Genomic DNA, 21728 nt, shown 5'->3' on the forward strand with positions numbered 1-21728 from the left:
TAGCAGAACAGTATTTTTTATTAAAGCAACCCCCAGAATCATAGCAAGCAAGACATTCTTTAACACTGTTTATATTAATTGCATTAAGTTCAAACAACGGTTGTTTCATTTATCTGCACAAATTCTAAACAAATAATTGCATAATCAATTATCACAACAGTTTTAGAGATTTCAACAAAAATAACATTTTCAGATCTGATTACATGATTACAAGTGCAAAAAGATTCCAATCCAAGACCCAATAAAGAATCTGCGGTGGTTCCCTTATCCCATATCACAAACTAAAACACTACATAGTGGACCAGCCAGTCGGCAACTTTAAAATCAAAATTATAAATCGTATGTACTAAAGTACTAAACATACTTTAGTCCGCTTTCAGAGAAAACAAGATAAATCAGGATTTTTCAACATAAAAAAGTGCCACAAAGCATTAAATTCTTGCATTTGTCCCCAAAATAACTTTTACCTAAAGTAACATACTGATATGGTCATATAGGTAAGTTAGGATGAGTCGTTCATGTCCAAGATCAATCATGGAACAAACCCGAAACTAAAAGTAATCTCAGAAAAGCAGCCTCAGTTTAAAAAAAGCCAATGTTAAATGTTAACAACAAAATTCTAAGAATGATTCAAATACAAAACTGAGGCCTTTCGTGGATAAATCCACAAAAAAAGAAAATAAACTGAAAAAAAATTCATTTCTAATAACATTCATCCACAACATTACAGTGATAGAACCAGGAGATACTTAATGCTGACGAAAATTATAATCATTGCGTAACTTTGATTACATTCAACTGGCCTAGTAATAGAGCCTTTGGCAGTGGAAGTGTTAAGTGACTGCATTTTAGAAGACAAAAGACAAAAGCCGCCCTTATCTACAGTAGATTCCCTGTTGATTACATTTTATGATGGTCACTATTGTTATTAAAAATAATTTGAGATGTAATTAGTTTAAGTATTTCTGAAGCCAATTTAGACAGATAAACAAATCTAATGATTTATTTTAACAGCATCAACAGCAAAAAAAAAATTTAAATCAAGATAAATGGATAAGCTATTTGAACTTAAGAGTTCTTGCAATCAACTTAAATGATTTGCTATTTAGTCTTGTTTGGGCTCTGAACCTTTTACTTTTTTTTGTTTTTAGAAATTGTACACATTTTAATGCCACTCTGGAGATTTGTTTTTAAAGAAGTATTTAGGTCTTTTAAGTAATACATATAATTCTTATATTTAGCTCACATTTACTTAAACAGAATGGTGAATAAATCTTGTTAGAGTTGAATGTTTTTGTAATTTGTTTTGGCCTCATAGTGGTACTATTTCAAAACAAGGGATTGGAGCTGTGTACAACCAAGCTATGCACAAAGAAGTTAACCAGCAGTGCAAATATTAGGCGGCACGCTAATAGGCAGCACGTATTTCACATTTTTCAACAATTACAAAAGAAATCTGCCAAGATTTACAGTATAATGATGAAGTCAGAGCTAGACATACAGCCTACTGTCTACAAAGCTGCATGTTTTCATATGAATTTTGAATTTTGCATGAAAAATCACCCAAAAATGACTGTTATAAAACCTGACAGATGACAAGCTATGCAAGTCAGAGATTTCAAGTCCTCAGGGCTAAATTGTTCATTGGATTGTTTTAGGACATTTTCAGACATTTCTGAAAAGATATCTGGCTTATTAGGGTAATTCTATTCCCCTGAGTACTAAAGGCACTGTTTCAGTTATAGCTGAGAAAAGTCATCATTAGCACAGACCAAAAATCTTGCCACTTAATCATTCTGAAGTGCAAATTTTTTGTAGAAACAACCCAGATTTTCTTTTCATCCATCCTTCAACTTTCGCACCATGTGTAGTTCTACACCACAGAAAGGCACAAAGGGAATGTGTTGAAGTGCTCATATTGGACCTAGCTGCAGTTGTTGACGCAGTCCTGAGCCCGATGTAAGACATGGTAGATGCTGACCAGGGGGAACATTGAAAGTGCTCCAATGAGAGAGCCAGCCTGGATGAAGACTCCACACCAGAGCAAAGCAGCGTGACCTGCCTCATGCAGCAGAGTGCCTACCACCACCTTCAGATAGGAGAACAGCCCTGTGAAGACGATCCAGGAAATCACCTAAGGAGAGAAATTCATTCAGATTCAAAATGTCACATTATTTTTAGACTGTTCTTCTGTTCCAGGACCAGAATATAACCATGACTGGTTTGATTCCTGAAAGCAATTTTAGCAGTGGATTTAAGATTTATCTTAAAATCTTGATTTTGTCCTTTCATCATATTTTGTTACGCTGACATAAATCCGTTTTCACCTCAAATGTGGCTTTTGATAAACTTTTCGCTCTACTTATACAGTTACTATTCTTACAATTAGCAAACTTTGAAGGGTTTAAAAATCTGAACAGTATTTTATTTCAGTAGTTAGCGAAGTAACTAACAGTAAAAATTGGGGATGTCCCAATCCGATACAGTGACTTGGGATTGGGGGCAGACACAGGCATTAATGGGTTCCACTTCCCATCCCTAGATTTGCTGTAGCCAGGCGCCATCTGGTTTTCTCGAGGTGCCATTAACAGACATGATCCGTAGCTGCTACAAACAAACTTTTCATCTTTTAAAAACTACCCTAGACACATTATTTCAGTGAGTAAAACAAAACAGAGCTTTATTTGACCTTATAAAAGTGTGGTGATGTTAGAAGTTAGCAGCCAAAACAAAAGCTATAGCTGGCTTCTAATGCTAACTCTAACTTCCACCTTAAATAGTGCTGCAGCTACAGTGTGAACATTTCAACAGCAGAATGTAACTGCTGCATTATTTATGGTGGCCCGGAGAGGAAAACTTTAGCTTAGCGTTAGCTCGCTGTAAAAGTGGTGCAGCAACAACACACAGCACACAGAGCTGCAGTTAAAGAGTGTGTTAATTTATCTGTCAGAATTTAAACTCTTCACTCACAATGTTGGTCTATTTCCAGCTGTTTTGCCCATGCTGCCCAAACCACCCAGTCAGGTTGTAGCTATGCAACGCCAAAGTAATTTAATTCCATTATCCCATTATTTGGGAAGATCTAAAGTTACTCCTGTCCTGTCATTACTCTTGAATTACACCTGGTTAGAAAACAAACTATGGTGGAAATGCTCTGTTCTACCAGCGGGAGAACTGCACTCCTTTCTCTGGTTCTAGATCAGCTCTGAATGGCGCATTCATAACCCACACTAAGTGATCAGACTGCAGAGTTGTAAAGGAACTGGGAGCTGAATTTTACTGGTGTTTATTAGTGTGTATTAGCACATCTTACTTATGTTGTGGGGCTGTATTATTTATAGAAGCACAAAGATTGGATTAGGAATCGGCTGATAGCTGCTGTTAAGAGATGGGAATCAGATGAAAAAAAAACCTTGGTCAGGACATCTAGTAAAACTAACAACACATTTTTGTAAATACAAAAAAAATGTTTTTCATCAGAAAATGTAACTGAAATCATGAGATTTAAGTGTTTTTATGTGTTTTTTTTTTTTTTTTTGGTCCATCCTACAATAGACTGGTGCACCTTTGATTTGTGCCCTTTTTTCTGGGAAGGCCCCAAACCCACCACAACCCTGACCAGGTAGAAGTGTATAGAAGTGGTGAAATGAATGCATGAACCTTTTACTTACAACCACAACAACTCCTGCATGAGTTCCCAAAAGGGGTGGGCAGGGACTAAGAGCAGCCAGAGCCAGGAGATAGGCTGCAAACACACATCCCACGAGAGATAAGATACCAAGACCAGCATTAGACCTAAAACAGGATAAATAACTCATGTTAAGCTCAATACAATTTATTTGAAATTAATCATGTTAAATAAAACTACATCAAAACCACATTTTAACTAACACACACACAGAGTTACCAATTTATAAGGCACACCTACTGTTTATCTATAGTCATTGGCCATTTTAATCTGGAACAACTACCATAGAGTTCTAGTTACTACCAAAAACAAATCCAAGAGCAATACTACACCTGAACTCTAGTACCAGCACCCCAAATACTATCATATCAGTGTCTTACAGATTGTCTGAGAATTATCTACTTCCCATGGTGGGTTCTTTCCATTGATAAATGTGATAAAAATGCCATAGGAAAGTGAATTATTCAGTACCAGACTGGCTACAGTCACTAACTGTAAACCAATGTGGTACATTCTTAAAAATAAGCATTTTTGAGCGATGCCATAGAGCAGAGGTCTTCAAATATGGACCTTAAATTCAGTTTGTGTTTCTGAACTTTAGTGATCCTTAGTAGGTGTCATACTACATGGCCAATTAATGACATCAGCTGTTTCCAGGTAATTTCCAGGACTGGAAACTGGATTCAAGGTCTAGATTTAAAGACTGGATTCTGTCATAGAGGGGTTACTTAAAATGTTTCTCACACCTCACACATCTCTAGTACAAAAACATGGTTTCCTAATGGAACTAAAAGTGTTCCTCCATGGTGGGGGAGGTCTTTAAATCTGAACCCTGAATCCAGTTTCCAGTCCCAGATTTTGTAATCACTGGACAGCTGCAAACAGCTGATGTAATTGATTGGCCACGTAGTGTCACATCTAGCAAGGATCACAAAGTCCAGGAAAAGAAACTGGATTTTAAGATTTGAAGACTTCTACCATAGAAGAGCCACTTTCAGCCCCATTATGAACCATGTTTGTACTAGAGATGTGTGAGGGTAAAGAACCTTCTAAAGGCTTGGTTTGATGTAAAGGTTATTTAATAGTGCGAAGACTCTTTGTTCTATTGCATCTCCCAAATAACCATTTGAGGAACCTTTATTTTTGGATTGCAGGTTTACCCTATAAAATAGCCAACAAGTGCAGCGACAAATTAAGTAAATCTAATAAACAGTCAACTCAGTGTGTGTTCTGATAGTGCACCAAGTGATCATCTCAGACCCACCTTAGCAGAATGAACATGGCCACAAAGCATGCCAAAGGGTTCGCAATGTTTCCTAAGACAACAGAGAGGTGAAAGGCCATACTTCCGTAGGGCAGGCAAGAGAAGCTCTGCACAGACGGCAAAACTCCATTAGTTAAAGCATTGGAAATTCCAAGCAGCAGAAGCAGGTATATGTTGCTCACAGTCCAAAACGACACAGCAGGCGCCTGCTTCTCCACTTCCACCTGTTCCTCTGACACGGGCGACCCTCCATTTTGTAACGGGTGTCCCTCCTGTTCTTGATCCTTCTGTGCCTGTTCATCTGTGGCCTGAGCTCCTTTTTCTTCTGCCGGTGTCACAGCTCTGTAGGTCAGCGCGAGGAAGCAGAGGGCAGAAACAGTCAGCATGACAAACAGGAACCAGAAGAAGTCCTGGGCCGGGAAGTTCTCTTTGAAATAGTGAGGCTGCGTGCCGTTTTCTGTCTCGATGCAGTCCAGTTTCCCCACGCCCTGCCCTAGCGCCACAATGCAGGGAAAGAGCGCGCTGAGCCCCTGGCCCACAAAAAAGGTGCGGATGTACTCTGGAGGGTAGCGGTACATGAAGGGCAAAAAGGTGACATTGGAGGTGCAGCATACAAGCGACAGCACAAACGCCAGTACAAGGTACGGCACAGATCTTGGCTGGCCGGCCACTGTGGTTACATGGGACCAGAAGATGGCAAGAAAAACAGAAGCAACTACTGCGAGCACCTGTATGCTGTGAATGACCAGGCGTTCATTCAGTCGTCCAGGAGCAAAGTGGTGGGTTAAAGTGACGGCCACTGGTCCAAGATTTCCAAAGGCTATGAGCACAGAGAGATAGGCTGGAAGATTCCATCCTACAAATAGAGGAAGAGAAAAATAAAAGCCTGTATCTGCAGAATATTTAAATGCTGTTTTGAGCCAGGACAGTACATTTGGTACATTAGCATTTCTTAATCTGACAGCCTATCATCACTCAAAATGTGAAAACGCTCGATCTGTTGATATCTAATCAATCATCGCGCAACAAAAGACAATATCCCACTCTCAGAAGGACAACCCGTTTCTTTTTACATACAGTAACTGTACAAAGGTCATAGACCATCCTCAGTCAAAAACTCATTAAGAATGAGTTACTAATGTACAGTGCCAGTACACTGGTTGAATGTGTGCTGATCATCATCCTAAAATTATCTGACCCAAAGGCTAGGGTGACCATATTTATGTTTTTAAAAAAAGAGGACCTGGGGTCTCCACCCTAGTTACGACGTAGTGGCTGGAGGCTTTCAAATGAAACTAAATGAACAAAGGCTATTAAGTCTATTTATTGATCTTGCTAAATGAGTAAGTGTGTATGTATTGGTGTACATTAACCTTACCTGCAGTTGCATGGTTTGAGAGATATTTCCACCCTCACACAAACAAACCGCCATGGTCCTACAACTTAGGGATACCAGGAAACCCCCAGCCACAATATCCTAACTACGCTGGGTACCCGTATGTCCCCAGTGTCCTCTTTTTTTAAAACAAAAATATGGTCACAATATCATTTGCATCACATTTTTTAAGATGATGTTTTGCACACATGTAGATTATTTACATGGTAATCCACTGGCTTAAAGAAGCCAACCACTGCCTCCCCAGCTCCGATACAGCAGCTAACAGACGCCTGTGATGACCAACATCACATCAGGAGTGATGTGGGGAGCAAGTGCCATCAACCCACCCTTAAGAGAGAAAGGCTAATTGTGCACACTTGAACTCTGGCTGCCAATGGTAAGTTGTGTATCATTTCTGACCCTGAAAATTAAGAACTTGATAGTTATTTGGGCTGGAAATGAACTACAGAAATGTGGACTTTGTCTTCTGCGCAGTGCTGTAAATATATAGAGAGATAAATAAGAAGAGATACTTTACCTTCTGGTAAGATGCTTACAACCACAGGCAGTTGAAGCCAAAGTGAATTTACAGATATCCATGATCCCATTCCAAACAAGGCCACCAGAACGTGTGTTACAACTGGATGATTCCACCACATATCTGCCATTTAGCTGCAGGCCTCTGACAAAACAAAGAGTACCTATCCCATTATTTCTCAGTGGTTTTTAAAACTTTAAAGCATACGTTTATATCGACTTACATGCTTTTCATATTCAGTGTCTTTGAATGGTCATGGCAAATACCATAAGCCACAAAAAAAAAAAAAAAAAAAAAAAAAAAAAACACATGCCAGACCTGAATGGCTTCATTTGTGTAATTGGAAAAATCTGAAATTAATGTCCGTGCGACTAGATGGTACATTTATGGCATTAAGTAAATCATTGACACCTATGCCTGTATGAGTGTATATATTAGGATGACATAGCCCTAATGTCCTCAAATAAATGAAAGTCAATTAAGCTACGAGTTAATGCAAGCTGTGATGGCATATGATCAAAGTCACATGACTTCTTAAATGATCAACCTTGAGCTGTGTCTGAAACTGTGTCCTATTCACTATATAGTGCACAGGTTTGGGGTTGTTTGGGCACTATTGTGCAGGGGTGTCTTTTTTAAATAAAAAATAAATAAATAAAATAAAATAAAATAAAACTCAGTGCCGAATTTTGCAGTGCACTGTAACAACAACGTACACTAAACAGACATGGAATACTCAGATTTCTTCACGTTGTTTGGTTTGAAAATTCGCATCCAGAAGATCCTGGGGCAGACCAAAAAAAAAAAAAGTTCAAAAAGTGTCCCCAATTTGAGCAGAACTAAAACAACTTGTCACTAGGAGTACGGATGTGTCTACCATGTCTGCAATATCTGTATTTTCCTTGTTTGATTGAATTAAGACACTTCTTAAAGATTTCAGATTTCATTAGTTTTACAGTGCAGCTGTGATGTAAAAAAAATAACTTATGGGCAAAATTAACAAATCCAAATCTTGATAAACACTGAATAATAAGCACTGAAAATGATTAGTTCAAATGTTTTTTTAATAAAAATGACAGCTTCAACAGCAATATATACATAGAAAAATAATATCTCTGAGAAACGTATACATATTACACATGTATGCTTTTTTTGTAGACTGTAGAAAACAAATCTTGGAAGCCCAAAGTAGTATAAACTAGGCAAATCAGTGAACTACTCCTGAAGAAGAGAAAAAAAACAAACAAAAAAACCCCACAAAACAATACAATAAGATCAATGTTGGTTTTAGTCTTATCAAATACCTACTACTTCAGCGCTGCCAGCCTTCTTTTCCCTCAAGCTAAGAAATGGGTGAAAGCTCATCATCAACATTCTCCTCCTGACCCTCAACGACAACCTCTCTGCCTCTGTTCTCCGCATCAATGTCTTTGCTTTGTTGAGGAAGTGGACATGTGGGTTCTTCTTGTGGTTCTGATGTGTCGGGTGCAGTTGTATTACTTCCAACATGGATGACAACGTTTGTAGTCGGTTTGCTGATGATGCTTGCTGAACTTTTCTCACTTGGCAAGACAGCTTTCAGTTTGGTAGTCATGTCTGACAAAGAGAAGCCTACGTTATTGAGATTTTTGTCTCTGATGCCAACAATAAACTTCTGGTAGTTTACCTCGCACCGGACGGCCTCTCGTTTCAGAGTGTGGTGTGATCCTTCCATTCTCATGAGCAGTCGATCAACATCTTGCACGCTTTTACATGGACCGCCATGTTTAGCTACTGCAGCAACGATCATCTTCCTGTGATACTGGTCTTGCCTTTGAGCTTTTTGCCTTTGGTCGATCAACTTGCTAAACGTCGTCTTTTTCAATCTGTCGAGGGATCGCAGATTTGCTCTTTCGAACATGGTGTATGGCTTTGACTTCCTTCGCTTAACGAAAGGACCGTCAGGGACTTCCGGTGAAGCCAACTTCTCCTGGAGAGAGGGAGTGGGCAGTCTCTTTGGCTCCTCTGTTCCACTACCCACTGGATAAACATGCGTTTTATCTGGTCTGTTTTTCTTATAGGAGTATGTGTGACCGAAGGGGTACTCACCCATCAGCTGGGAAAATGTACAATCTGCTAACTGTACTGCAAGTTCTGTAGAAGGTTCTTTGCAGTATTTACCTCCAGGTAGGAACTCTCTCAAATCTTCCTCAATCACAGCCGCAAGGACCTTCATCAGCCTCTGCAGGCATACTTTCATCAGTGTTCCAAACTGGTTGTCTGCATTTGCTTGGCAGAACCTGAACACCCCTGAAAAATTCTTCTCTTGCATCGGAACCTGGAGAAACACATTGGCCTCGGCCTCAGGCTGTAGCAAAACCGCGGCATCTTCAGACCACTCCAGGAGCTTTTTGTAAAGACAGTAAACGTACTTACTGAAGTGCATGTACTGTGCATCACTCTTCAGGAGCTGCCAAAAGGGACCCAAGACTTTACAGTACACAACAGCTACCACACAGACGAGAGTCTGTATGGCCTCATCACTGGCATCTTCACTGACACTGTCCAAAACGATGTTCGAATCATCATTTAGTTGCTGCAGGTCAGACACAAATAGCGCAACGTCCTTGTGATGGTGAACAAGCCCGGCTGCTGCCTCGAAATAGTTAACGAACCTATTCGACTGATTGACTGGTAGCGTGGAAGGGTTATTCCTCTCAATGCAAAAGGCAAGCCAGTGCCTGCGGTAGCTGTTGGCAGTTTCTTCTCTCGGACATAAAATTTCACAGGCCATGCTGATGTAACGGGTGACAGCGCTCTCATCAAAGTTAACAAAACTTTGAAACCCTGGGTTGTTGTCCCGTCCAAGCTTATCCCCTGTATTGCTCACAATTTCTCTTTCAAATGACATGATCTGCTTTTCAACTGCGTCAACAAAGTCAAAGAAGAAATGAGTGTTACACTGAAGAAAAGTCAAAAGGGGAACAACACAGTGGGGGGCTTGCGCCGTAGCTTCGGCCAAGGTGTGAGCCTTGACCTTCTCATTCAGACATTTCATGCCAGCATCTTCAGTGAGCATCAGAGAAAACTGATTCTTGAGGAGATCCATAGACACCTTTTTAGCACTATCGTTCTTTCCTCCGTACATTTCTGTAAGCTTCTGTAAAGACAGAAAAGCAGTATCAAGTAGAGTAGCACAGTCACCTGTGTCAATTCGGGGGGTTTCTTCAGTGTCCAGTGTTTGTGCCTGTGTGGGTTCACAACTCATACTTTCAGGATCATATTCCTCCTTCACATCAACCAGGTTAGGCTGCTGCCAGGAGTCTGCTTCCATCCCATGTTTGGTTTTCCTATATCTAGGAGAAACATTATGTTCTGAGATGTCAAAGGGTTCGCTTTCCTCCTTGATCTTAGGGACTGTGAATGTAGACTCTTGCTCGATCAATTTAAGAGGTTTCCTTCTCAAAAGCCTTTTGGTTATTTTCACCCTCTTGTTTTCAGGGTCATCCATATCAGAAGTGAACTCAAACGGACTTTGAAGAAATTCATCAAACAATCCACTGCTTCTGTTTCTGCTCCTCTGACTGTTTCTGTACTGGGTCCTGAACCTTTGTAGACTGGCCTGAAGAAGCTTGTTGGCTTTTTGGATCTTGCCATCACTACAGAATGTAGCATCAAAATTACGGAGCCATGACACCAACACAACTGGGTCAAGTTTCTCTCGTGCAATAAAGCTGGTCAATTCTAATATTAACCCATTGGTAACGTCCGTCGACTGGGCGTGATCCGAAAAATCCGACATTTCCAGCAAATCTGTTCTGCCAATGCCAATGCTATGACAGATAGGGCCAACAAATTCAAAATTAACATCCGACACAAGAAAGCTTTCCCTGGCATCTCCCGTTAGGCTCATAGCAGTTTCGGTATTCCTTTCAATCAAACAATGAAAATCTGCTGATCCAACCTTTGGAAAAATCTTCTGAAGCCATTTTACTACATTGACCCATGGAATATCATTCTCCTCTCTCATCAGTCCTGCTTGAATCAGCAAACGGTTTGTGCAGGGCTTTTCAGCTACACCCAGTAGGTCACCAGTCTGAGGCCCATGGAAGTCATCAACAAGTTTGAAGTAGAAGTCATCCTCTGCAAAAATAAAAGTGTACAAAAGCAAACTTGGAAATGCTTTAAAACTGACAACACTGTTCCCATATAAAACTAAGTATGTTTACAATTGCTAAATGTTTCATTATTAAATTGAATTAAAAATTGAATGCAGTGCACATTTTACAATGTAACAAAAATGAAATGTAAAATGTAAAACACTACCATTGCAATGTATTAGCCTTAAAAATAAAATTAAATTAAATTAAATAATATTGCAAACAGTACTTACTTAATTCTGCAGCCATACTCCTGGCACTAGGACCACTGAAATCGTCTTGCAGGTCCTCCATAACTGCACAAAAAGTGTGGGGACTTGGGCAGTAGGTTTTTTAACATCCGGAGGAGCACAATCTTCCAAATAAAGGTCAGATAATGGTTTTAGTATTACCGGAAACAAATTGCGGCCCAGATTCTGCTCACCCTGCTCTTCTGGTTCCAAGACTAGAATAGGGTTTTATCCAGCGAAAAACTTGGAAGTACAGGCTTTACAATAAATTCACAAGTCAAATCAGCAGCCTGTATCCATCCATTCACCCACCCACTCAGTCCAGAAGCAGAGAAGCAGAGTATAAAAGGTACCTTGATTAATAAACACTATTTATGTTCACCTGTTAAACACTCATGCATCATTATTATTATTATTATAGTACTAGTGGATGGATTTTCCATAACTGAAAAACAGAGCATGCAACAGTAAATCAAAGTGCAACTAGACACACTAGTGGTGGACAGTATGAAGATCGGTTATTGTTATTGGGGTAAATTAAATTACAGTGCGCTAAATATTACATAGATATCATCAAAGGGTGGTGCACGTATTTGTCCCTGTACAGTGTACACTGCACAGCGAAATGTGTCCTCCGCATTTAACCCATCTGTGGTAGTGAACACACACTCACACACACTAGTGAACTAGGGGCAGTGAGTATACATACACACACACACACACACACCCAGAGCGGTGGGCAGCCAACTCCAGCGCCCGGGGAGCAGAGAGGGTAAAGGGCCTTGCTCAAGGGCCCAACAGTGGCAGCTTGTCGAGCCCGGGTATTGAACCCACAACCCTGTTATCGACAGCCCGGCGCTCTAACCTCTGAGCCATTGAAGGCCATACTGTCCATTGAAGGTTTTCTACCAAATTTTGGAGCATTGAATTACACTGAGCAGCAAGAGCCTTAGTGAGGTCAGGATGTTGAACGTTGATCACCACCCCACCTCATGCACAAAAGTACTGGATAGAGGAGCACCACCATCATTCCAGAAAACAGTCCCACAGTTTCATACCCTCAAGTCCACCCCTGACATCAGCCACGGTGCCAATAGGTTGATGTTCACCTGCTACAGAGGTTCCTATTCTATTAGCAGTACTTCAGTACTTCCCCACAGGAACTGGACAACCTGTGTTGCACCAGCAATGGGTGCACCTCAAAGTAGCTGAATGCATTCATTAAAGCAGGTGTCCACAGACCTTTAGTGATCGTGTACAGTCATGGCCAAAAGTCTTGGGACTGACCCTACTAAATCACTGTAGTCTATTCAGTCAGGGTTGTGCATAGTGGGGAACACTGGACAGGCCCTTTAATAAGAAACTCAGTGCTACTGAAATCGGTGGGAAGATGGTGACCAAACTGTGCAAAAGGTCAGCTGTCTCACGTGCCACAACTCCAAGCACTGTTCCTGTTCCTCAGTGTTTTTAATGCTGGGTCATTAGATTTCCACAGGCTATGTAGCTATAGAATAGTAGCTAAGGCTTCATTTACAGTACAAGCCACATTACTAACGTTAGCTAGTAGATACATTCTGCAGTGGGCTTTATATTATTATTATTATTATTATTATTATTTACACTGGTGAATTTTAGTAAAATTTAAAAAAAAAACGCAAAAAAAAAAGTTTTCAGTAAATATAGCTAAATAGGTATTTTATTTGTGTATATTATTTTCATTTTGCTAGTTAGTTGGTTAGCTCGCTCGTTAATGAATACGCCTGGTAAAAAACCGACCCTCGTCAAGGAGACCTAACCTAGCTCACGTTGGCTGGCTAGAGGGACCTCAAGGATCTTTCTACCTACAGGAAAAAAAGACTATTAACGCATTTTATTTACACGTTAACTGACTCGCAAACCTTTAAATCACAAATCACAGCTTCCTAGTACAACAAAACAGCCACGCTGCGGGTCTGTGTCCCCCCCAGTCCCTCACGCTCATGTAGATAGCTAGCTGAGAGAGAACCGTGCACAATGCAGCTAGCTAGTGCTAGTGCTAGTGTTAGCGCTTGCTAACAACCCCGATGCGGTTCGTTTAGCCAGATAAATACTCAGTAAATAGTGCTGCTCACCTTAGGTGGTTAGTTCGCTTGTAGATTGATCGTAAGGCAAGGCGCTTTCCTCCTCCTCCTCCTCTAAGCCTGCAGAGAGAAGCGTTTGAGGGAGCTGAGGGTGAGGAGGGCTGGGAACGCTGCATTGGCTCCCCGGGCTCTGACGTAGATAGCTAGCTAGCGCTCCTAGAGCACCACGGGAAACGAGCTGTAGCTAAAAACAAAGGAGGGTTCAAGCTGTGGGAGGATTGAGGGCTGTAGTGGGTAAGTTGCGATTATTTGAAAATAAAACCTAAACAATAATGACTATAGACGTGTATAGCTACCAGTTACATTTGGTGATTTAGCCGTTTGCCGGTGTATTAGCTGGTTAGCTAGCTAGCTAGGTAGTTAGCGATCTGGCTAGCTATAGCTAGTAAACAGTGGCATGTTCAACCCGAGGCTGTTGATTTGAAGCCTGGCTGTAGAAATAAAGGTCTGCCAAGCAAGCAGAGGGAGAAACATGCCTCAGACATACTGAGAAGAGTTAAGAGCCACCCAAACACCAGAACCAGCCGGGTAAATGAGAATTAAGCAGGGCTGTTTGGATCATTTCGATCCGGTTCCTAAATGATGTTAATGCTAACTGGCCACTCGTGTCAGACTAGCTGCCTAGTGTTAAAATTGACATGACTTTCACCATCTGCCTCTATTATTATTATTAATTTTATTATTATTAACACCTTTTTTACATTACTCATACTACCTCTACTATGATCATATTAGTTATTCTATATTATTTACATTTACAGCATTTAACTAACTGAGGCTCTTGTCCAGAGTGACTTACAAGGTTACTAGTATTACAGAGGTGGGCCAATGTACAGTAGTGTTAGGAGTCTTGCCCAAGGACTCTTATTGGTGTAGTGCAACATATAGTCACCCAGACCGGGAATCGAACCCCAGTCTCACTGGCAGGTACGGGTGTTATCTGTTGCGCCACACCAACCACCATTATCATTATGATGTTATGATTATTTTGCACACCTAAGCAGTACAACAGTCTTGATGGTTCAGTGACTTCATCAATCATTTATTAATAGTTCTGATCAGAAGAGGATGGGTCGGGTCCCTCTTGTGAGTCTTACTCGGTTACTCCCGACGTTTCTTCCTCCAGCTCTGAGGACGTTTTTCCTCGCCATTGCCGCCTTTGGCTTGCTTACAAGGGGTCTTAGCTTTTTATGTCTTGTTGATGTCTTGCTCTCTTATTGATTACTGATTACTGACTCAGTAAAGCTGCCTTTTGGCAACACCAGAAAAAAAAAAGTTATATGAACAGTATAGCGAGATAGATTGATTGGCCAGCTCTAAATTCATGGTGTAAAGGTAGATGCAAGGTCAGGCAGAACATTGCATCCAACCAAACCAAATTAAACTTCATTTTTTTCCAGATTTACCACTATTTGTCTTTACTATTAGAAGCATCCCATTAAAAACTCAAAAGGCACACCAGTTCCTATTTTTGGATAGTAAATAAAATGCTATTTGGTGGGTTGTCCTTACAACTGACCATTTAAACAACAATCAATGACTGCCTCAAATCATAGAGATTCCCGAGAGAAACAGTTACTATCATAAAGCTACTTCGTATTTGTCATCCTGCCTGGCACTCATGAAATTACTTATCGTCACAAAGTATCCAGGATATCTTTAACAGTTTAATCCAGTGGGTGGCAGTTAATCTGATTCAGGTAAAGGAGACCCCAGCGGTCAGTAGTCTACTAGGTCGGGGCGAATGATTGGGCAGCCATTTACTCTGAGAAGGTAAAAAAAAGTTATTTCTGAATGGATTCATGGAGAGCAGAGAATGTTGAGCAATATCCTAGTGTAGCTGACGACTCTGGCAGATCTGATTATAACAGTCGAATTAAAAGGAGAGAGAGCAAGAGGGTAACAGAGCCACAGAAGCACGCTGAGACACTGGTGTCTACCTGAACTTTTCATCATATTTTGTCATTTTATAGATAATGATTGTGATAATGAGCATCATATTTTGAAGTGTTTGTTTTTGTTGCCAATCAGTTTTTGAGTCTTTAAAGTATTCATGATATCCATGAGCTATTTAGGACCCCTGTGTCATGTAGTTTTTTTAAAGACTACTTTAAAATCTATAAAATCTTAAAAAATAGTGAGTTCCCATGAAATGTCATGAAATGTTTGGCCTTGTTAATACTGGATGTCTTCCAAAACATCTCAAAACTGGCATAAAGCAAACTTAAGATTCTCCATAATGGAGCATTTTACACGAAATCACTCTGAAAATGTTTATTGGTTAGTGAGTGTATTAAAAATATAGGAATATTGTATTTTTTTCACAGAAGAGTTTTCATCAGACATGGATAGCATTAATGAAGAATTGCCTGCTCCTGATGAAACTGCAGTCAGTGGTCCATCTTCACAGCACATCAGCGCTCCGGGTTCTGAAGATGAAGTGAATTCAGCCAAAGTAGGACCAGCCAAAAGAAGAGAGCCCCTGAAAAGGAAAGCCAGTTCACTCAAACCTGAGAAGAGCAAGACCAAAAAGAAAAGTAAGATCAGACAAGCCCCGAGACCCAGCTATACTGTGCAGCATGGAGAGGACATGCTCCTCATTATATCGAACATTAACCAGTTTGACAGTGTTTGGAAGCCTAAACGAAAGCGATGCAAGAAGAAGAAAGCCAAGACAAAAATCACTCCAGTCAAAAAGAAGAAATGCCCCCCCAAACCCAAAGTTCCTAAAGCCAAAAAGGAAGCTTCAGTCAGTGATGTTCATTTAGAGGAAGTGGAGGGCTCTTCCCCAGATTGGGGCCAGAATCTGCCAGTGGAGGTGCTGGTTAAAATATTTGAGATGGCAGTTCTTCAAGATGGTGCTGTACCTTTTCTCTGCAGGTGAGGTCTTTATTTACTGAGTCAGGCTTCTTAGTCCGTCACATCACAGCTTCAATCAGTTCTATTCTTCAGTGACTGTTTTGACAGCCTGAATTATTGCTACCTTGTCATTTTTTGGATGCAGTTTTGTTACATACATGAATGTAACCTTTATCCTCTAAAAGGGTTGGCAGAGTTTGCCGTCTATGGAATAGTGCTGCATCTTCACCAACCCTGTGGCGCAGTGTGTCCATTGGCTACTGCTGGATTGAACCTGGTAAGAGTCAGTTACCTGGAACTGAACAGAAGATTAGGAACACTATAGACTGGCTAGCACAAAACAGGTCAGTGGTGTTGTTAGTATTCAGCACAGTCTTAAGCCACATCTCCAACCAAGAGGTTGTGTGAATAACTGTAGAGGTCACGAGCACTTGCTAAGATCTGGTCTGCATCAAATGAAACTACTTTTGTCCAAATTAATTTTCTTTTTTTTTTTCTTTCTAAGGTTCTCCCAGCTGAGGGAGTTCTCGCTTTGTCATTGGAAAAAACATGTTGACTATGTTGTTCAGGTATTGAAAAATATTTTAAAATATATTCCTCGGTGCAAGAAATGTGAAGCTTAATTTAGTAAAATAACAGAATAAAATGTTTAAAGATGCATTGTGGCAGTTGTGGGCCAGTGGTATAATATTTTTCATTTGAATATGTGTATATATATATGTATATATAACTGTCCATTCCTATATTTTGGTGTAGTAGTTGGTGTAATAGTCACATGAAAATACTGCTCTTCTGCTGTTCCCAGTGACATTCCAATATCCTCTTGCTTTCCTAAAAATGCCTAGTAATATGTTGCTGACCACATCCAGCTAGCTTATGGTCATGATCAACTGGTGCGACTTATTATTTTTATTTTTAGTTTTAATTTATTTATTTGATTGATTTATTTAACGGTTTATTTTAGACAGTCGCAGGATCCTGTTCAAATCTCCAGTCCCTCAAGCTGTCCTATTGCATGGGCGTGACGAAAGAGGCCTTTCAGAATCTTGGTTCCTCCTGTCCGTCTCTGGAGAGCATAAATGTTCAACACACAGAGGTTTGTTTGAAATAACTGGAATGTTAAACCTGTTTGTCAGAGCCATTTAGACTAAATGTAAGATATTAAATGTAAGGAATCCAGTGCACATTTCAGAAAATATTTATTATTACACTGTGTTTTGTCTTACTCTGAAATTATTTTATAACAAAAAAGTATAATAATAAAATTTGCACTTATTAGGCTCTTAATTGTTACTTTCTGTGTTTGTTTATCTTTACGATCCAGTTTCAGGACGATGGCTTAGTCTCCTTCGTAGAGACATATGGAAATCAACTTAAACGGATTTTTGTCACTCGCAGTTCAAAAAGTGACAAACTTCTTAATGTTTTATGTGTAAGCCAGTTTTCTTTTCCTAAATGACACTAATGTAATTCTATGTGAATGCAATTCGGCAGCACACCATTGATCTATGTTACAGAAGTAAAATAATGTGATGTTTTATTTGCAGAGGGGTTGCTGTCCAGAGCTCAGAGTGTTGGAAATCAATACAAAGTTAGACAGTGGATACTGCCCACTTCCTATCTGCATACAGGCTTTGCAGATTGGCTGCCCCAAACTCCAGGTACCGTGCTAGATAGTGATGAAAATGCACTGGAATCTGTGAAATCTGTAAGTTTAAGCAGATTAATCAGAAAACTTAAGGCATGTTAATTTTCTTTCGTACCGGTCCACTTATACCTGCTGCCTTCTGTCATGTTTCGTAGCTAAGACCAGACAGAAAAACGGAAAGACAATAGACAATAGCACACAGTATGTTTCTAGTAAGTAGATAATGTGATAATAAATTTATATCCATACTTGGACACTTATATTTGCAAAAATATTTATCAAGCAAGTGTACAAACCTTTACAAACATATGTGCAAAGGCTTTAGGCACCTTTGAAAAATAAGACTTAAAAATCCTCATCTGGGCAGTAAGTGTTATTTTTTCTCAGTAAAACACTAATATAAGAATAAATATGAATACTATTCATACAAAAATGTGGTTATAGTGCTCCAACACCTGGTTTGGTAAGTTAGTGTTAAATGATGTTAAATCAGGTGAGCTTGTGATGGAATTCAACAAATCCATGTGAAATCTAAAACTAAGCTTTGTTGGTCAAACTAGATGACAAGAGATCAACTACTTTCAAAATGAGGAATTAATGCTACTATTTACTGTGTTTATGTCTGTGAATCTGTTAAATCCTTTGATATAACATTTTTTCAAATGTTCAAAACAAGATAAGTGTTTTAAATAATGTGCTTAAGTGTCTAAAATCTCTACACACTACTGTATATATCATCACAGTAACTTCTATTGTTATTGGTAATGGGCAACTAAGATCAACTAAAAAGGATTCTTGTTATATTAATTTCAAAAATGTATCTTAAGATTAGACACAGTTGTCATGCAGTTAGCAAGTGAATCCTCATGCAATTGAATAATATCTAAATGCTTAATCAAGTAATACCATAAAGAACGTGTGAAACAAATTTGACAGATTTTGTGGTTGAACATGTAATAATGGAAACTGGAATAATGGCTTAAAACCACTGAATGCTTACTTGAATGTTCATCAAGCTAATTGTTTGTTAGTAAGAACCTTTTTTGACTCTAAGCTTAAAATTAGTCAAGGCCCCTCTAGTTTGCTGTGCAGTTTCCTTATTTACTCTTTTATTTCTCTGGTGTAGATTTTTAGGTTGATGAACGTTAGCCCGATTCCGAAAATGATACGCAACACGCCCAGCTCCACACCAGGCTTCCCCATGCTGGAGGAATTGTGTATAGCCTCTTCTTCTCATTCCTTTATGACTGATCATGACCTGCTCAACGTTCTTCATGGTTCCCCCCACCTGCGGCTGCTGGACCTCCGAGGCTGCTCTCGCGTAACAGCTACAGGGCTTTACAGTCTGCCATGTGAAGGTAAAGAAGGGAGATGTTTTCTAAAAAGCATCAATATGTTGCATTTTTACCTTAAACAGCTTCAAAATCATTGTGATTCTCCACTGAATTATGTTGTTAAGGAGAATACAGTCGTTGTCATTGCTACTCCAGGCTCAGCACACTGCTAACTGCACTAAGTAACTTTTGTGAAGCGGGTGGTCATATGTGTGTCAAATCCTGTAATATTACTGTACCGCCTCAGTCCATAAGCTTCTTTCACTGACGGTTGTGTTTCTCTCAGCTTGTCCTGAAAAACATGTCCTTTAGTGGTAGGTCAAAGCACGAATTACATTTTGTGATTGTAGGGGGAGCCTAGGCCAATTTTCTACTGTTTAATACTGTTGCTTAAACATCAGTGGCAATCTTTAAGCACCGGTAGAATGTCTCATGCAGTGCAGAAACAATGTCTTGTGCATGCAGTGCCGAAACACATGGCAGGTTTACCATGATGGTTACCTTATTTGCTTGTATCATTAAAAACAGATCACCATCTTAAACCAAAAGGCAAAAAAAATTACACTGACAAGTGTGCCAGTAAATCTCCTGGTAATAAGTTGAGTGTATTCAGTTATCTTTTCTACAGTGTTCTCAATTATGGTTTGTCTCACATGTAAGTCATCAGAAATGTATGCATATAAAGTCAGCTGTTCAACCACAGTATTTCAAAGGCAAATTTTGATCTGTTTGGATTGGGCACCATGGCAAACATGCGACTACAGGAGTGCATGAAGAGGAAGGTGACCTGTATGAGAAGGTTCATTAATACCAGTGTACATTATTTAAAATTTATAGAGCTTTAAGCATAGGTCTGCCAACGGGTCTAAGATCATTTTTCTAATTTTTTTGAAAATGTTTATTTATTGCTGCATTTTACCAAAGAGTACCTCTACTCCTGTTGTGTGTGATTTGTCAAATGCTGTGTAGGCTTAAACATACCTTTTGCTCTTCAGTTGGAAAAAAAAATGTAACCTTTTCACCACCCAGTGGCCTATATTTACCACACATTCTCTATTTCTCTCTGTTGTTTTAGATCTGGAGTGTTTATACTGGGGGTTGTATTTCAATAGCAATGTCATGGTGGCATCCAACAAAGGAATCCATATGCTCACTCAGAAATGGAGTAGAACCCTACGTGAGCTGGATCTGACCAACCAGCCTTTCACAGAGGAGGACATGGAGATTGCAATAGGGCATCTGGCCCACGGCCCGCAAGTAGATGCCTTTCGCTCCCTTAATCTCAGTGGGACAAAAATCACCTCATCTGCACTCAGGTACTAATGTGGTCCTGCCTGCAACTGGGTTCATCTAGAATGTTAAAGCACCCTTACATGAGAACTAATTTCAGCAGCACTTTTGTGTAGTTTGCATTTGGCCACAACTTAGGAGAAAAAAAGAAGGTACAGAGAACAAATCTTCCAAAGCTCTTTTATTTGTTATGTATAGTGGTATGCAAATGTTTATGCACCTCTGCTCAAAGTTCTGTTTCTGGGAGTAGAAGATGAACAGACTTCCAAAAGGTATAAAGTTAAAAAAAAATATGTAAAAAATTTGCACTTTTAGATAACTTCTATCAAGTTCTTGGAGCTCAATTACCTTGTTAAGGCTATGGCTTGTTTGCCATCCTTAGGAAAGACCAGGTGAAGTAAATTGTGTATTCTCCTTAAATGTTGACCTAACAGTCCTCTAAACAGCTGCCAAGAACATTATGCCAGCAGGGTGGTCTGATGAGACACCTCACTCATGCTATCAGAGAACCGGGGTTACACTAGACTAACACTACACTAACCTTAGGTTCTCTTTCAAGCGTTCATTTCTGTGTCTTACTATGGGATATTTTTACTCCCATATTGCAAGACAAGCCTGCCCTGACCAACTGTCAAACAACGAAGCCTCAAAAAGGCTGGGACTGTCCCATCTCCGAGCCAGTGCTCAGCGCCGTGTGCGCTACACTAGGTGCTGTCATGTCCAATTTTTTAAATCTGGCGAACGTATGAGGCGAGGACACGTCCTCTAAAGACCGCCCAAATGGTCACCACGCCTCTCGTAGAGTGTGCACAGACACCCGAGGGAACCACTAGCCCCTTACTGGAGTAAGCCAAAGCAATCGCCTCTGGAATCCAGTGCGAAAGTCTTTGTCGCTTTTCCTGTGTCTAGCTTACACCAAAACACATGAGGAGTGGACAGAGAACGCATGTATTTACGCTTAGCTGACGCCAAGGCCAATAAAAGTGCCATCTTGAAAGACAAAGTCTTTAAATCCACCTGGTCCAGTGGTTCAAAGGGTGCAGTCGACATAGCCTTAAGCACCAAAGACAGATCCCAAGACTGAGACCGGGGCTTGCAGACAGGTTACAACCGCCGTGCCCCCTTCATAAAGCGGCACACTTCAAAGCCCTCATGACATGCAGCAATAGCTGCTAGGTACACGTTAACTGTGGAAAATGAGGTCAGGTCTTGAAGGTAAGACAGTATAACCCCCACAGAA

At 40.1% G+C, this 21728-nt stretch overlaps 2 protein-coding genes across 4 annotated transcripts in view; one reads left to right on the forward strand and one right to left on the reverse strand.

The window, feature by feature from the left end:
* slc52a2 (solute carrier family 52 member 2) lies at positions 1-13702 on the reverse strand. 3 transcript variants are annotated; one of them, XM_072675371.1, is made up of 5 exons: positions 13349-13702; positions 6869-7012; positions 4953-5808; positions 3672-3795; positions 1-2134 (listed from the first exon to the last, which is right to left on the reverse strand). In XM_072675371.1, the coding sequence occupies exons 2-5, from the start codon at positions 6996-6998 to the stop codon at positions 1925-1927; spliced, it is 1320 nt and encodes a 439-aa protein (XP_072531472.1). In that variant the 5' UTR covers positions 6999-7012; positions 13349-13702; the 3' UTR covers positions 1-1924. The 3 variants fall into 3 exon arrangements, with proteins under 3 accessions (XP_072531472.1, XP_072531471.1, XP_072531469.1); XM_072675370.1 differs by lacking the exons at positions 1-2134; positions 3672-3795; positions 4953-5808; positions 6869-7012 and adding exons at positions 7927-10990; positions 11241-11303 and having other exon boundaries at positions 13349-13694; XM_072675368.1 differs by lacking the exons at positions 1-2134; positions 3672-3795; positions 4953-5808; positions 6869-7012 and adding exons at positions 7927-10990; positions 11241-11362 and having other exon boundaries at positions 13349-13694.
* fbxl6 (F-box and leucine-rich repeat protein 6) overlaps positions 13507-21728 on the forward strand; it is a 10252-nt gene continuing 2030 nt past the window's right edge. The window contains exons 1-9 of the mRNA XM_072675372.1: positions 13507-13591; positions 15685-16237; positions 16402-16560; positions 16722-16785; positions 17181-17312; positions 17541-17648; positions 17764-17877; positions 18991-19222; positions 20274-20514. Of these exons, the coding sequence (XP_072531473.1) occupies positions 15702-16237; positions 16402-16560; positions 16722-16785; positions 17181-17312; positions 17541-17648; positions 17764-17877; positions 18991-19222; positions 20274-20514 (1586 nt within the window). The 5' untranslated portion in view covers positions 13507-13591; positions 15685-15701. The remainder of the gene's footprint in view (positions 13592-15684; positions 16238-16401; positions 16561-16721; positions 16786-17180; positions 17313-17540; positions 17649-17763; positions 17878-18990; positions 19223-20273; positions 20515-21728) is intronic.

The sequence above is a fragment of the Salminus brasiliensis genome, chromosome 3 (assembly GCF_030463535.1).
Source record: "Salminus brasiliensis chromosome 3, fSalBra1.hap2, whole genome shotgun sequence".
Classification (NCBI taxonomy): domain Eukaryota; kingdom Metazoa; phylum Chordata; class Actinopteri; order Characiformes; family Bryconidae; genus Salminus; species Salminus brasiliensis.